Below are 16,655 nucleotides of genomic sequence, written 5' to 3'. Positions count from 1 at the left end.
TAGGTAGCTATACTAGGTCACAGGTGAACGTGAGGTAGCTATACTACTAGGTCACAGGTGAACATGAGGTAGCTATACTAGGTCAAAGGTGGACATGTGGTAGCTATACTAGGTCATAGGTGAACATAAGGTAGCTATACTAGGTAACAGTGAACATGAGGTAGCTATACTAGGTCACAGGTGAACACGAGGTAGCTAAACTAGGTCACAGGTGAACATGTGGTAGCTATACTAGGTCAAAGGTGGACATGTGGTAGCTATACTAGGTCATAGGTGAACATAAGGTAGCTATACTAGGTAACAGTGAACATGAGGTAGCTATACTAGGTCACAGGTGAACATGAGGTAGCTATACTAGGTCACAGTGAACACGAGGTAGCTATACTAGGTCATAGGTGAACACAAGGTAGCTATACTAGGTCACAGGTGAACAGGAGGTAGCTATACTAGGTCACAGGTGAACACAAAGTAGCTATACTAGGTCACAGGTGAACAAGAGGTAGCTATACTAGGTCACAGGTGAACTTCAGGTAGCTATACTACTAGGTCACAGGTGAACGTGAGGTAGCTATACTAGGTCAAAGGGCAACATGTGGAAGCTATGCTAGGTCATAGGTGAACATAAGGTAGCTATACTAGGTTACAGTGAACATGAGGTAGCTATACTAGGTCACAGGTGAACATGAGGTAGCTATACTAGGTCACAGGTGAACATGAGGTAGCTAACTAGGTCACAGGTGAACATGTGGTAGCTATACTAGGTTACAGTGAAAATGAGGTAGCTATACTAGGTCACAGGTGAACATGAGGTTGCTATACTAGGTCACAGCTGAACATGAGGCAGCTATACTATGCCATAGGTGAACACGAGGTAGCTATACTAGGTCACTGGTGAACATGAGGTAGCTATACTAGGTCACAGGTGAACATGTGGTAGCTATACTAGGTTACAGTGAACATGAGGTAGCTATACTAGGTCACAGGTGAACATGAGGTAGCTATACTAGGTCACATGTGAACATGTGGTAGCTATACTAGGTTACAGTGAACATGAGGTTGCTATACTAGGTCACAGGTGAACATGAGGTTGCTATACTAGGTCACAGGTGAACATAAGGCAGCTACACAAGGTCAAAGGTGAAGATTAGGTAGCTATGCTAGATCATAGGTGAACATGAGGTAGCTATACTAGGTCACAGGTGAACATGAGGTAGCTATACTAGGTCACAGGTAAACATGTGATAGCTATACTAGGTCACAGGTGAACGTCAGGTAGCTATACTAGGTCATAGGTGAACATGAGGTAGCTATACTAGGTCATAGGTGAACATGAAGCAGCTATACTAGGTCACAGGTGAACATGAGGTAGCTATACTAGGTCATAGGTGAACATGAAGCAGCTATACTAGGTCACAGGTGAACATGTGGTACCTATACTAGGTCACAGATGAAGATTAGGTAGCTATACTAGGTCATAGGTGATCAAGAGGCAGCTATACTAGGTTACAGTGAACATGATGTAGCTATACTAGGTCACAGGTGAAGATTAGGTAGCTATACTAAGTCATAGGTGAACGTGAGATAGCTATACTAGGTTACAGTGAACATGAGGTAGCTATACTAGGTCACAGGTGAACATGAGTTAGCTATACTAGGTTACAGTGAACATGAGGTAGCTATACTAGGTCACAGGTTAACATGAGTTAGCTATACTAGGTCACAGGTGAACGTGAGGTAGCTATACTACTAGGTCACAGGTGAACATGAGGTAGCTATACGAGGTCAAAGGTGGACATGAGGTAGCTATACTAGGTCACAGGTGAACATGAGGTAGCTATACTAGGTCAAAGGTGAACATGAGGTAGCTTTTCTAGGTTACAGTGAACATGAGGTAGCTATACTAGGTCACAGGTGAACATGAGGTAGCTATACTAGGTCACAGGTGAATATGAGGTAGCTATACTAGGTCACAGGTGAACATGAGGTAGCTATACTAGGTCACAGGTGAACACGAGGTAGCTATACTAGGTCACAGGTGAACATGAGTTAGCTATACTAGGTCACAGGTGAACATGAGGTAGCTATACTTGGTCACAGGTGAACACGTGGTCACTATTCTAGGTCACAGGTGAACATGAGGTAGCTATACTAGGACACAGTAGAATGTGGGGTAGCTATACTAGGTCACAGGTGAACATTAGGTAGCTATACTAGGTTACAGTGAACATGAGGTAGCTATACTAGGGCACAGGTGAACATGTGGTAGCTATACTTGGTTACAGTGAACATGAGGTAGCTCTATTAGGTCACAGGTGAACACAAGGTAGCTATACTAGGGCACATGTGAAGCTTGAGTAGATCAGAGAATTATTAAACATTACATAAGACATTCTTACACATGTTATATGTGTTCATAAATGTGATTGTTTTATGTATTGTAAATTTGTAAAATGTTTGTTAATATTGGTCTGTGAAATGTTTTTATATTTGGCCATTTGTGAAATGTTTTGTAAATTTGGCCATTTGTGAAATGTTTGTAAATTTTGTAATGTGAGTTGCATGTTTATTAAACGCCTCGGAATAATTTTGACAATTGATCGTAACATGTATGTTTGGGGGTTTAATATTTTGACTAAGTACTAGTATAACTGAAACTTAAAGGGATCTTTTCACAGATTTTGGCATGTATTGAAGTTTGTCATTAAATCCTTTATATTGATAAATGTAGAAACTGGGTCTAAAAAGCTCTAGTAAAAAGCAAGAATAAAAATTAGAGAAAGAAAGAAAAGTATATTGGTGGCACATATGATCTGATCTACTGCAACATTTGCTGTTAGACGTTAATGTATTCATTCTTGATGGCATATTTCAGCTGATTTACTGCAACATTTGCTGTGAGCCTTTCCACGAGTTCTGCTTAGAGGATTGGGAGCAGCCAGAGGCCAGCCACTATGACGACTGGATCTGTCCTGCCTGCCAGTTCTGTCACGTTTGTGGACGCCAGAATAACGTATGTTACCTTGAACCGTGCAACACATTTTTAGCTCATCTATTTATTGAAAAAAAATTATGAGCTATTGTCATCACGTCGGCGTTCGGTTAAGTTTTGCGTTTTGGTCCACTTTCTCATAGTTTCAATGCTATTGCATTCAAACTTGGTACACTTACTTACTATCATGAGGGGACTGGGCAGGCAAAGTTAGATAACTCTGGCATGCCTTTTTGCAGAATTATGTGCCCTTTTTATACTTAAAAAATTGAAAATTTTGGTTAAGTTTTGTGTTTAGGTCCATTTTATTCCTTAAGTATCAAAGCTATTGCTTTCATACTTGCAACACTTACTAACTATCATAAGGGGACTGTGCAGGCAAAGTTATGTAACTCTGACTGGCATTTTGACAGAATTATGTGCCCTTTTTATACTTAGAAAATTGCAAATTTGGTTAAGTTTTGTGTTTAGGTCCACTTTATTCCTAAAGTATCAAAGCCATTGCTTTCATACTTGCAACACTTTCTAACTATCGTAAGGGGACTGTGCAAGCAAAGTTATGTAACTCTGACTGGCATTTTGACTGAATTATGGGCTTATACTTAAAATTTGGTTAAGTTTTGTGTTTTGGTCCACTTTACCCCTAAAGTATCATAGATATTGCTTTTTATACTTGGAACACTCGCAAACTATCATAAGGGGACAGTAAAGGACAAGTTGCATAATTCTGGTTGTCATTTTTACGGAATAATGGCCCTTTTTTGACTTAGTAACTTTGAATATATGGTTACATTTTGTGTTTAGATCCACTTTACTTCTAAAGTATCAAGGCTATTGCTTTTAAACTTCAAATACTTTCATGCTATCATGAGGGTACTGTACCTGGCAAGTTGAAATTTACCTTGACCTTTGAATGACCTTGACTCTCAAGGTCAAATTATAAAATTTTGCTACAATTGCCATAACTTCTTTATTTATGATTAGATTCGATTGATACTTTTACAAAAAGACTCTTACCTGACATACCACAATAGACTCCACCCAAACCATCCCCCAAGCCCCCCCCCCCCCCCCCCCGAATCCCCCCCCCCCTCCCCGAACCCCCCCTCAATCCCCCCATTATTTTTTTTTAAATTAAAGATCATCTAATAAATGACCACCACACCCTCACACTATACCCCCCACCCCCCACCCCAAAAAAATAATTTTTATGCCCCCAGTAGGGTGGCATATAGCAGTTGAACTGTCCGTCAGTATGTCAGTCTGTCCGTCCGTCTGAAAAAACTTTAACATTGGCCATAACTTTTTCACTTTTGAAGATAGCAACTTGATATTTGGCATGAACGTGTATCTCATGGAGCTGCACATTTTAAGTGGTGAAAGGTCAAGGTCATCCTTTAAGGTCAAATGTCAAATTTATGGTGTCTGTCCGTCCAAAAACTTTAACATTGGCCATAACTTTTTCAATATTGAAGATAGCAACTTGATATTTGGTATGCATGTGTATCTCATGGAGCTGTACATTTTGAGTGGTGAAAGGTCAAGGTCATCCTTCAAGGTCAAATGTCAAATATATGGCGTCTGTCCGTCCAAAACTTTAACATTGGCCATCACTTTTTTAATATTGAAGATAGCAACTTGATATTTGGCATGCATGTGTATCTCATGAAGCATCACATTTTGAGTGGTGGAAGTTCAAGGTCAAGGTCATCCTTCAAGGTAAAAAAAAAATATTAAAAATTCAAAGCGGCGATCTCATGAAGCTGCACATTTTGAGTGGTGGAAGGTCAAAGTCATTCTTCAAGGTTAAGGTCACCCTTCCAGGTCAAAGGTAAAATAAAAAAAATCAAAGCGCAGTTATCATGAAGCTGCACATTTTGAGTGGTGGAAGTTTAAGGTCAAGGTCATCCTTCAAAATCAAGTTCATCCTTCAAGGTCAAAGGATAAAAAAAATAATTAATTAATTCAAAGCGGCGTTATCATGAAGCTGCACATTTTGAGTGCTGGCAGTTCAAGGTCAAGGTCATCCTTCAAGGTAAAAAAAATAAATATTCAAAGCGACGTTCTCATCAAGCTGCACAATTGAGTGGTGGAAGGTTAAGGTCATTCTTCAAGGTCAAGGTCATCCTTCAAGGTCAAAGGTAAAAAAAATAATTTCAAAGTGGCGTTATCATAAAGCTGCACATTTTGAGTGGTGGAAGTTCAAGGTCAAGGTCATCCTTCAAGGTCAAGGTCATCCTTCAAGGTCAAAGGTCAAAAAAATAATATTTCAAAGCGGCATTCTCATAAAGCTGCACATTTTGAGTGGTGGAAGTTCAAGGTCAAGGTCATCCTTCAAGGTCAAAGGTAAAAAAAAAAAAATCAAAGCGCCACAACAGGAGGCATTGTGTTTCTGATAAACACATCTCATGTTTTTTTCAAACATGGTTATTTTTATTATTTTATTTTTGAAATACCGTCCAACCATCCCACCCAAGAATCCCCTAAACCCCCCCCTAAAAAATTTTTTTTTTTTTTGCATTTTTGGAAGATAATGTAATAAATAACCACACCCCCACATTATACACCCCTCTCCATTCCACCCCTCCCTCCTTTGTGATTGAAATTGAGATAGGTCCCTACACCTTTAAAAAGAAAAATAGATGAGCGGTCTGCACCCGCAAGGCGGTGCTCTTGTTGAAGTTGGGGTTTTCACCCATTGAATTTTGAAAATTGGGTGCTTTCATTCCTGATATAGAATGAAATAAATTATATAAATGTATGCCTCACAATACTTGCTGCTTAACTTCTGTCAAAGCTGTACATTTGTTTTGATTCAATTAAACTATTAACATTTAACATGTGTTTTTCTTCTAGGACTTTCCATTATATGTTTTTCACGTTAACTAGCTACTTTCAACTGCTGCATACACAGTTTCTAAAACAATTTATAAAAATTTCTAATAAGAAAACACGGAAAATAAGCAAAGGCTCTTGTAGCGTATGCATTAAATTTAAATAATTTGCATTGAAGTCAAAATGGTTGAGTATTTCATACGCATTAAATTTTATTCTTTGCGTTTCTAAGAATTTTAATTGGGTGAAATACCCTGACAGGCAGCTTATTTGGGCAATCAACTAGGCTGGAGTATTGATGTTGAATTTTGTTCTGTTTGTATTTCACGTTTATTCGTTTGAATAATCCGTGTTGATCTTTCTATTGAGGTTTGAGTGTGAAACTTTTTTTGGTCAGATGTAAATGTTTACATCGGATACAAAAGTTTCGTCCTCAATCCTGGCTATGTCACAATGGCTAAAGTCTTTTTATGCCCCCCTTCGAAGAAGAGGGGGTATATTGTTTTGCACATGTCGGTCGGTCCGTCGGTTGGTCGGTCTGTCCACCAGATGGTTTCCGGATGATAACTGAAGAACGCTTAGGCCTAGGATCATGAAACTTCATAGGTACATTGATCATGACTGGCAGATGACCCCTATTGATTTTCAGGTCACTAGGTCAAAGGTCAAGTTCACAGTGACTCAAAATAGTAAAATGGTTTCCAGATGATAACTCAAGAACGCTTAGGCCTAGGATCATGAAACTTCATAGGTACATTGATCATGACTGGCAGATGACACCTATTGATTTTCAGGTCACTATTTACTCTTTATATAGTATTGAAACTTTTATAAATGTATAGTGTTTAACAGCATTGTTTGTCATATTAACTACATGACTTCAGTATTGAATAAAAATGGAGATATGTTAACTTGTTTAGAAAATTAATACACCAAATAATGTCAGATTATGTGTGTTTTCTTTGAGTAAAGACATCTCTATGCCTTTTGATATAGACTGTCTGGTTTATTGCAGTTACTTCAATGTGATAAATGCCAGAACACCTACCACCCTGGCTGCCTGGGGCCCAACTATCCTACCAAGCCTTCCAAGAGAAAAAATATATGGGTGCGCAAAATTGAATTTTGTGGAATTTCAGTGTTACAATTGTTACTCATTATAATGTTTATGTATGATCATGCATATGTGAGGAATCAGAATAAATCTTAAATTCTGTATTCCAATTTGCAATATACAGTTCTGCACAAAGTGTTCAAATACCGGCTGTAATGCAAGTTTCTTTTTTAAAAGCATAATGTTTCTATAAAAAAATATTCAGATGTGTAAAGTGTTTTTAGCTAAACTGATCACATAGGTCACAAGGTCAAATCTTATAAAAACCTTGTTACTACTATAGAGGTCACATTAAATACTCAGTCTTGATGACACTTGGCCAGACTTTTTATCTGATCAATATCTAAGCCGGGTAAAAATCTGAGTCATATTCTTCCAAAAACTAGGTACCAGGTGAAATCTTATAAAACCCTTGTTACTGCTCTAGAGGCCACATGTACGGCTCGATCATAGTGAAACTTGCTAAAATGTTTATCTGGACACTTTATAAATTGAATTAGAATTGTGGTCATGTTTGTCCAAAAACTAGGTCATGAAGTCAAATTGTAGAAAAACCATGTTGCCACTCTAAAGGCCTGATTTATGACTCAATCTTTTTGAAACTTGTCAGAATGATTTTTTTTTTTTTTTGCAATACCTAGGTCAAGTTTGAATTTGGATAACATGCATCCAAAAAACAAGGGCACTGGGTCAAATAATAGAAAACCTTACCACTCCAGAGGTAACATTTAGGATTCAATCTTGATGATATTTTCTCAGAATGTTTATCTTAACATTATGAAGACCTTGTTTGAATCTGGGTCAAGTGGGTAAAAACAATTAGATCATCAGGTCAGGTCTTCAATGATTGGTTTCTGTGAACTCAGATGAGCGCTAAGGGGCCATGATACTTTATTGTTAGATTCCACGTCCACCATAGATGTGATTTTTATGTAAAACTACCAGTTCTTGATTAAGAAAACAAGTATTCCCTCTATTGCACCCCTGGGTACCTTGCAGATCTGCACAAAGTGCGTGAAGTGTAAAAGCTGTGGTGCAACAACCCCTGGGTCAGCCACTGGTGCCACATGGACGTACGATTTCTCGCTGTGCTACGAGTGCGGGCTGCTGATGGATAAGGGCAACTTCTGTCCCATCTGCAAGAAGTGTTACAGCGATGATGACTGGGAGACCAAGATGATCCAGTGTAACATGTGCGACAGCTGGGTGCACTCCAAATGTGAAGGGTTGAGTGGTATGTAGCCTTCCATTGTTTTGTGTTCATGGTATTAAACCTTTTAGTTTCGGTATTTATTTTGGCTGGTTTGTAGCCATGTATATTGAGACTGGTTTGCAAATGTGAACGATTGAGTGGTACGTAGCCTTTCAGTGTATTGTGATCCGAGTTTCATGTGTGTAGTGTTAATGTTTTAGAAAATTAAAAATTGATGTTATGTAACTTTTTGGTTTCTGTATTTAGTATGGGTAAGGTACAACGACAACGAGCGAAGCATGGTATTGTAATGCGCATGGGGGGAAAGTGGGTTAGGGTTATGGGTCGGGTTTGGGTTAGGGTTAACCCTAACCTGAACCTAACCATAACCCAGGGTTATCTTCCCTATACCATGCTTGCTCGTTCTCACTGTCTCTTACCCATTTAGTATGGCTAGTATGTAGCCTTGAATATTGAGACTGGTTTGTTTATCATATATGCTTGTTTATAATCTTGTGTATGAAATGTAGCCTTTTCATTGAGACTGGTTTGTAGACTTTAAGTGTTTGCATGTCATACATGCTGGTTTTTATGCTCCCCTAAAATTTTTTGCCAGTTTGTCCATCCTTACTTCCTTCCGTCACACTTTTGTTACTGTTTCTCATAGCGCCTTCAATATTTTACCGATCTCTTACATATTTGGCATGTAGGTACCTTGCATGGACCTCAACCTTTTGATCAGGTTTGAGTTCACCGGGGTCAAGGTTAAGGTCACCGATGCTAATAATAGATTTTTAGGTCGTTACACAATTAACACATAGATTGACAAAGCGCATCATCGGGGAGCATCCATCAGTTTCACTTATATTCTTGTTTAAACTTGCAAATGTTTAAATATTAAGCCTTGAGTGTGATATCGCAATGTCTGTACATTAAAACTGGTTTGTAAACTTTCAGTGTGTATACGATAAGACTTTTTTGTAACCTGTCAGTGTTCGTAAATCAAAATCGGTTTGTTACATTTCTGCGTAAGTATATCAACATAAGTGATAGCATGTACCATGTAGCATTGCCATATCAGAGTGGAATACAATATTTTTATATACTAGATAAAATGCAACAACTTTTAGCTTGGAATTAATGATAACATATATATATAATAACATACCGGTATTAATAAGAACATAATAATTTAATATACAAATACAAAGTTTACATGTGATTTTGATAAAAATGAATGTGTATGAATTTTTATTTTTTGAGAAAATTGTACATGAAATGACAAGTAACAAACGTTCAATAATCACGAGGTTTACACTTCCAGATGAGATGTACCAGATCCTGTCCACACTACCGGAGGATCTTTCCTTCTACTGCCGTAAATGTTTTCCCGTGGGCTGCCCAGAATGGGAGACAACTCTGAAACGGGAAATGCGGGAGGGCCTTGAGAACATCCTTCAGACACTTATCCTTGCAAAGTCAGCACAATATATTCTGAAAAATGAGAAGGTACAGTAATTAAAATTGTATAGAGTTTACGGTAATGGAAGTTAGTGTACGGTTATTTACATTAGTGTAGGGTTATTCACATAAAATAAACTGTACATTTATTTAAATTTAGTGTATGGTAAACCAAATTACAGAGAGTGTACAGCAATTTAAATTGTAGAGAATGTGTACCTGTTTCTGCCAATCATCAGATTGTTCATTTACGGTGCGCAAAGCATCGTGCATTACACTTGCCTGTCTTGAAGCTAGTGTTGTGAACTACTCTATAATGTGCATGTTTTCAATATATATGCAGTTTTCGCCATGAAATAATTGTGAAGAGATCAAGACAACATTGATATTAATTGGCAAACATATCTGTATTTGTTTTATTTGCAGAAGAAATCTCCAACCAAACTGCAAATTACGGCAGAAGGAGAGGAGACAAATATTGCTTCAGATATTGGTGTGTTAACTAAGTCTGGCACTGCAGCCACAACTCAACATTGTGTAAAGGACTTACAGGCATCTGACCCTGACACTCACTGTGATATTGACACTAGAGACGATGTAAAAGATGAAGAGTTGGATGATATTGGCACAAGAGCCGATGAAGAGATGGATGTAGATATGATAGGTTGTGATGTAATGAACAAGGCAGCTAATACTCAAGAAGACTGTGATGGTGGATCTAGTGTGCTGAGAGGTGAAGGCAATCATAGCACAAAAGTCTGTGATGAAGATGAGAACAGTCCAGTGGGAGGGAATGACACCGGCTGTGATCTGGGAAAGATGAAAGAACATTTGGATCATCTTTCTGAAGATATTTCTAATGATAGTGACATGGGTATAATTGATATTAAAAGAGAGCAGACAACAACAGGTAGTAAATATAATTGTGTGATCGCGTGTGATAAAACAGAAGAAAGCAACAAGGGAGAAACCAACAATATGATTTTACCTGAGGAATGTGCTGAAAATTTAGGTGAAAAACGCAAATGTGCTGAAATAAGTGGGGAAATGAATGTTCACGCCAAGAAGGACAATTATAATTTGGAATTTAATGTTAATTCAACAGACGTGACAATTACCCCAAAACCTAATGCAGAATTTGCCAAGGGTCCTAATCCAATGGAAACTGAAGGGCCAGTAGATGGCGCTGTTGTCCCACGGAGGCCTCAAGTCCAATTTGAGACACCACCAGCAAGGGAAGATATCAAAGTGAAAGACGATCCTGAATCTGATCTGAATCCTAGGGACCTGATTGGGATAGCCCAGAAAATGAAAGAGGGCCATTATAAAAGTGTGGTAGGTGACATTACTGCGGAAAATAGGTGGAAAAAAATCGCTTTTTGAAAAATAACTTTTGGTTTTCTTGGTGTGTATTTTAATGTCATAAATACTGACCTGTTATCGTATGCTTATACTTTCCAAGGGGAAATAACTCATCCGGAATTTTAACTGGGAATCCGCCACCTCAATACCGTAATACAGGCCAGGTTAAACATAGTGCAATGCAACCTAGCCAACAATCGGTAACCAACCCTCAATATTCTTTCCGGATCAACCAGGTGTATACGTGTCTTTTACGGCTCTGAATTAAAATATTGTTTTTCACTTGGTTGATTGGGGTTTTGAATAGATAAATTGTGTTATTTATCCTTTATTTCTCATTCGGATTAATTTGTGTGGATTTAATGGATTTTGTTTCATTTGTAAAAGGTAAGCCATGCTTGTTTTTATCGAACAATGGTTTATTTCTACCATGCTGGGTGTTTTCAGGCGCGAACAACCACGTGCAAAACGTGCTCTTCTAATACATTGCTAGAACAAGCAGAGCATGTTCTTCTAATGTGTTACGAGATCGTGCAAAGCGTGTTCTTCTATTGACAGATTGTTTATCATTTGCCATTGTGTGCAATAATGATTTTAACGTTCCGTATGACAATCTAATTGATCGTCATTTTATTTTTCATCTGTTTTGAATTAAACTTTTGTTTAATTTATGATCTACGGCAGTATTATTGTAATTTTCATTATGGTCAAATAATGATTTTATGTGCCGTATGATAATCTGGTCTGTGACCAGTTTATGGTTGAATATGCTTTGCTCTTGTTTTTCATATATTCGACTACATGATGGTTGCAGAAACAAGAGTGGATAAATACCCAGTGACTTCGCAGATCATGGATGATAGTTGCAGTATCAGTCACCGGGTATCGGGCACGATCGCGACCGTACTATGCTAAGTCTCTTAGACAGTCGGTCAACATCAGACCATATGGCGACACCCGTCAGCCGGTCTTTGCCCGATGGCATTGGTCAAGGACATCGACCAATGCCGGACCATTTGGCATCCGCCATACGGTCATTATCCGGTGACAACACTGGTCATGATATGACCGGTACGTCACCGGGGACGTTGATCACGGACCATTGATCGACGTCTGACCGGCCGGTCCGGTCACCGGTCATGTCACCGGTCCGGTCCGGTCATTGATCACCGGTCCGGTCACCGGTCATGTCACCGGTCCGGTCCGGTCACCGGTCATGTCACCGGTCCGGTCATTGATCACCGGTCCGGTCCGGTCACCGGTCCGGTCATGTCACCGGTCCGGTCACCGGTCATGTCACCGGTCCGGTCATTGATCACCGGTCCGGTCCGGTCACCGGTCATGTCACCGGTCATGTCACCGGTCCGGTCACCGGTCATGTCACCGGTCAGGTCATGTCACCGGTCCGGTCATTGATCACCGCTCCGGTCACCGGTCAACAGTCATCAGTTAGGCCTGCCACCGATAACACCAGTCACCGGTCAAGAAGAAGAACTCAGTCTTCTTCATTGAATTATTCTCCTATTCTTCGTTGAATACATCGTCTTCATCAAGGATTAGACATCGGACACGCTCTTCTTCGTCGAGCAGTTCTCATCGTCGCGGCTCTCGTAAGCGATCACGTCGTCACTCACGGAGACGTTATTCTAGAAGATCTCGGTCTCATCGCAGCCGATCCACATCTCGGCCGATCCAGATCTCGACATCGCAGGAAACGAGGACGTCGTCAACCTTCACGTAGACATCAGCGGACTGCATTGAGCACCACTGGATAGTTATCGAACATACCTCTCCTTCATTGAGCAGTTCTCAACGTTGATACGCTCGTAAGCGATCATGTCAATGCTCACGGAGACAATATTGTAGAAGACAATATTTCCAGCGTAGCCGAACAATATTTCGGCATCGAAGTTTTATGGATGTCGCCACTTCTCACGTAGGCGTTAATGAACCTACTGGTCATATCGACGTTCTCCATTTTATTCCTTTAGGCATATCATGTCTCCATTCCATGTGTGATGGTTCTTCTTATGGCATCCACACATGTTGCAGTCACCGAGCCGTAGTTGTATACGAACACTAGTTCGTTTAACATTCAGGCTTCGGGATAAGCTGTTCTTTTCTCCACTACAACTACAAGGACACTTATGCCTATTAATACTGATAATCTACCGTTGTTTTCCGGTTAACATTATCAGATGACTTCGTGGATGGTCATTCTTCTGCACCAGATATTTCCATTCTGACGCAGTTATATTATACCGGTCCCGATCACCGGACATCGGTCACCATTCATCAGTCATATCACCGATCACTGATCACCGGTCAGAATAAGTGATGTCTCATCGCTATCAGATTGGATTGTTTTTTTTTGGCATGATCTTCTTTTCCGAGCAGTGCTTAACATTGATAACAGACCATATGGATTCCACCATTTTTCGGTCTTTAACTGGTTACGTCACCGGTCATATTATGACTGGTCCGTTCACCGGGCTACAGTTACCGGTCATTGACCGGTCCGGTTCGGTCACCACTTACCAATTACCGGTATTCCACTGTGTTTTCATCGGTCAATTTTTAGTATCACGGGTATCGTCTTCATTACATAGTTGTATACCCCTGGCTATGATTGTATTGAATACTATATTTTATGGATTCAACAATCTACGTGACTTTTTGTGTTTTTCAATACTGATGTTTTACTGGCGACGGTTACCAAATCATGCTATATCTGTTATTTGTACTTCTATCTCAACCGGCTACATGCAGACTACTGGTCTTGCAGATAGATCGGCTGAAGTGGGCTCGGAGACTAGCATTGAGGTCGAACATTACTATTTGACCTCTATTAATTTTATGTTCGAGACCCGAAGGATGAATTGTTTTAACCGCCTTTACCTGTCGGCTACAGACTTTGCAGTCAGTGTCACGGAACAGTTGGGACACATTAATGACGCTAGCAGGATTAGCAAGACGACATTTGTATCGACTTCTGCTTTTCTATTGCTCCTACGGCAGTGCATATTTTCAAGCTACTGGAATCAACAAGAGTTCTGATACATAGGATTGCCTATCAGATTGACCGCATAGCGGCTACAGTCTTGTAGATGGCTTAGGACCTATTGAACTCAGATCTTAGATCCTAGGATCTGGAGGGACCTCATCTTAAAGTTATTCTTCTATTACACTTCTGGCCATAACAGGCCGTCTTCCTATAACTGGTCGTATTCCTTTCGGAATTCGTCCCGGTTAGAAGTCTTGAAGTAAATGGATTAATCAAGTCAGAATTTAAGACTTCCATGCATTCTACCGGCAAGCGTGGACCCGCTTAAGGTTACCCCTAGGGTTTTCACCTTTTTCTGCCATCACACCTCCGATTCCGGAGGTACCACTATCAATCATATTTCCGTACTTCGCAAATCGATGAATTCGCGACCTGTATTATCCAGGATTTTAAAGGCGCCTGTTATTGGTTCAAGAAGAGGCTATATTCTGTAGATAGGTCATAAACTTATAAGTGTTAAACACTGTCCTATTCTACCAATTTTCAAGTGTGTTTGGAGTGGGAAAGTTCGGCTTGCCGTGGTTTCTTTGCCCACCCATCCTTGACAAATGGTTCCGGTCACCGGTCGGTATTTACCGGTCCGGTCACCGGTCCTTCTGCTGAGACGTCTTTTCTTACGTCCGTTTCAGCTTTATTTTTAAGATAATTGTATTAATCTCGGGATTATTTAATGACACAGATTTCCATCTTTTTGTCATTATTTACCACTATTCAGTGGTGTCTAGACTAGAAGATTATCTTGGCAAGAATATAGTTTATTCTACCACAACCTTCCTTACATCTTATACAGATGTGAGCAGATAAGGTTATGGACGATCACATAGAACAACGTATCTTGATTTCTCAATTATGTGGTATCCTAACGAATATCACCTGCACATCTACATCTTGAAAAGCGAAAATTCTTTTTAGCTGTTTTTCATTTACAACACATTTTCACGATTCCTTTGTGATGGTTTCAACTATCACACATCGGTCGTGGTTTACTTACAGACACGGAGGTGATCATATTATCACTCCTTGTAACTGGAAATCAGGAACTTATTCGTTCTTTGCAAGAACAACAAATTTTCTCTATCGTCTTTCTCATACCAGTTCGTCTCAACGCCCTGTTGGACGTTTTGTCCTGCAGTTCTTTCTTTCGAATTATTTTTCCGTTGGGTTCAATAATGTAATTGCGCATGCGCGGCAGTGAAGTTGCAGACGAGTTGCATGGTGTACATAGTATATCAAAGAATGTTGTTTATCATCAAACGCTAGTTATTAGCGTTATACGATCGTATATCGCAGTGTATACCGGTATGCTGAACAACGTCAACAATGCAGTTCACAACTTCACAGAAATCGATCCAGCAGGGTGTGCGATTGTTATACATTCGTCCATTGACATAAACTGGAATATCTTGCCTTCTTGGTGAGTTTTTGCAATAACTGAGTTTTTGCCATAATTTCATGAAATATACTTAATGAACCATGGGATTATGGTTCTACGACCTTTTAAGTCTCCTGTACAATTATTTTCAGGAAACTTCTTCACAGGTCAAATATCATATCTCACTGAGACATATTTTTACTGATCCAAACATGTGCCACTTCATGTCTGGCCATTAATAACTTTTAGTTATCTCTACAGAAGAACGTTTTTCTGTTAGAGTTTCAATCCTTGTTACTTGTGCAAGGATAATTCCATCAGAACTGTATAAAGGTTCTATGGAAATTCATTTTTTACTGGGTAATTGAGAGCATAGTTATTACCTTAATCACTCTGCTAGATACATAGAGGTTTTTTCTCATCTTTTTCTTGATGATAAGAAATTTGTTCTTTTCTTCATCAAAGGATAGAGATTATGCTTTCGTATACCTTGTTTTGTGTAAGTCATCGCAACTCTGTGCTGTCTTACCTATTTTGGAACTGATCCAAACTATGGAATGTCAACACTATGTTTTTCGTTCCTTTACCTTCTTAAGCGGTTTTGACTTGTGTAACATGTTGGGATGCTTAATGAGCTCCCTATGAACCTTTTTCATCAGGCTTATTAACAGTTCCAATATAATTTTAAGACGGTTTTCCTTCTTATTATGGCTTTTACCATACGGAGAAGTGAAATTCATGCTTTTTCTGTTGAATACGACCAATTCCAGTTGGATCTATTGTCGTTTTCACTTTGTTGTGTCAGCCAAGATTCCTTGCTTAATATCAAGTCCTCTATATGGCTTCTACCTTCAAGTTTCCAAGTTTTCTTAAACTGGTAGTCATGAAGATGAGGATAAACTTCTTTGGGCAATCAGGGCTTTGAAGTTCTATCTCAGCAGTGTTAGTCAGAAGTCCATTCGAGGTTCTCAAAGACACTCTTCATTTCCCCAAAAAAGGGGGGGGAGATGTGTCTGCGGCTTCTATTTCTCGGGGTTAGACCTCGACTAAGGAAAGTTAATCTTATCCTATCTAAGGATTCATTCCTTTTTAGGATCTGACCGCATGAATTAAGAGCTCTGTCTGTTTTGTGGGCATATATTAATCACACCCCACTTTTTGACGTGCTCTAAGCTGTTTACTGGAGGAATCCGACCACCTTGTCATCTTTTTATCTTCGTTTTCTGAAGTGCCAACAATACAATTTGTATACGTTTGGGCTTGTTG

The 16,655-nt window shown here is 39.5% G+C and overlaps 1 protein-coding gene across 1 annotated transcript in view; it reads left to right on the top strand.

The window, feature by feature from the left end:
• The window catches only part of LOC127863382 (uncharacterized), a 70,007-nt gene that overhangs the window by 23,686 nt on the left and 29,666 nt on the right, over positions 1-16,655 (top strand). The window contains exons 14-18 of the mRNA XM_052402893.1: positions 2,873-3,010; positions 6,840-6,932; positions 7,938-8,172; positions 9,455-9,639; positions 10,018-10,926. Coding sequence (XP_052258853.1) covers positions 2,873-3,010; positions 6,840-6,932; positions 7,938-8,172; positions 9,455-9,639; positions 10,018-10,926 — 1,560 coding nt within the window. The remainder of the gene's footprint in view (positions 1-2,872; positions 3,011-6,839; positions 6,933-7,937; positions 8,173-9,454; positions 9,640-10,017; positions 10,927-16,655) is intronic.

The sequence above is a fragment of the Dreissena polymorpha genome, unplaced genomic scaffold (genome assembly GCF_020536995.1).
Source record: "Dreissena polymorpha isolate Duluth1 unplaced genomic scaffold, UMN_Dpol_1.0 chrUn006, whole genome shotgun sequence".
Taxonomy (NCBI): domain Eukaryota; kingdom Metazoa; phylum Mollusca; class Bivalvia; order Myida; family Dreissenidae; genus Dreissena; species Dreissena polymorpha.
The sequence above is the reverse complement of the archived record's forward strand: the minus strand, read 5'-3'. Positions and strand labels throughout refer to the sequence as shown.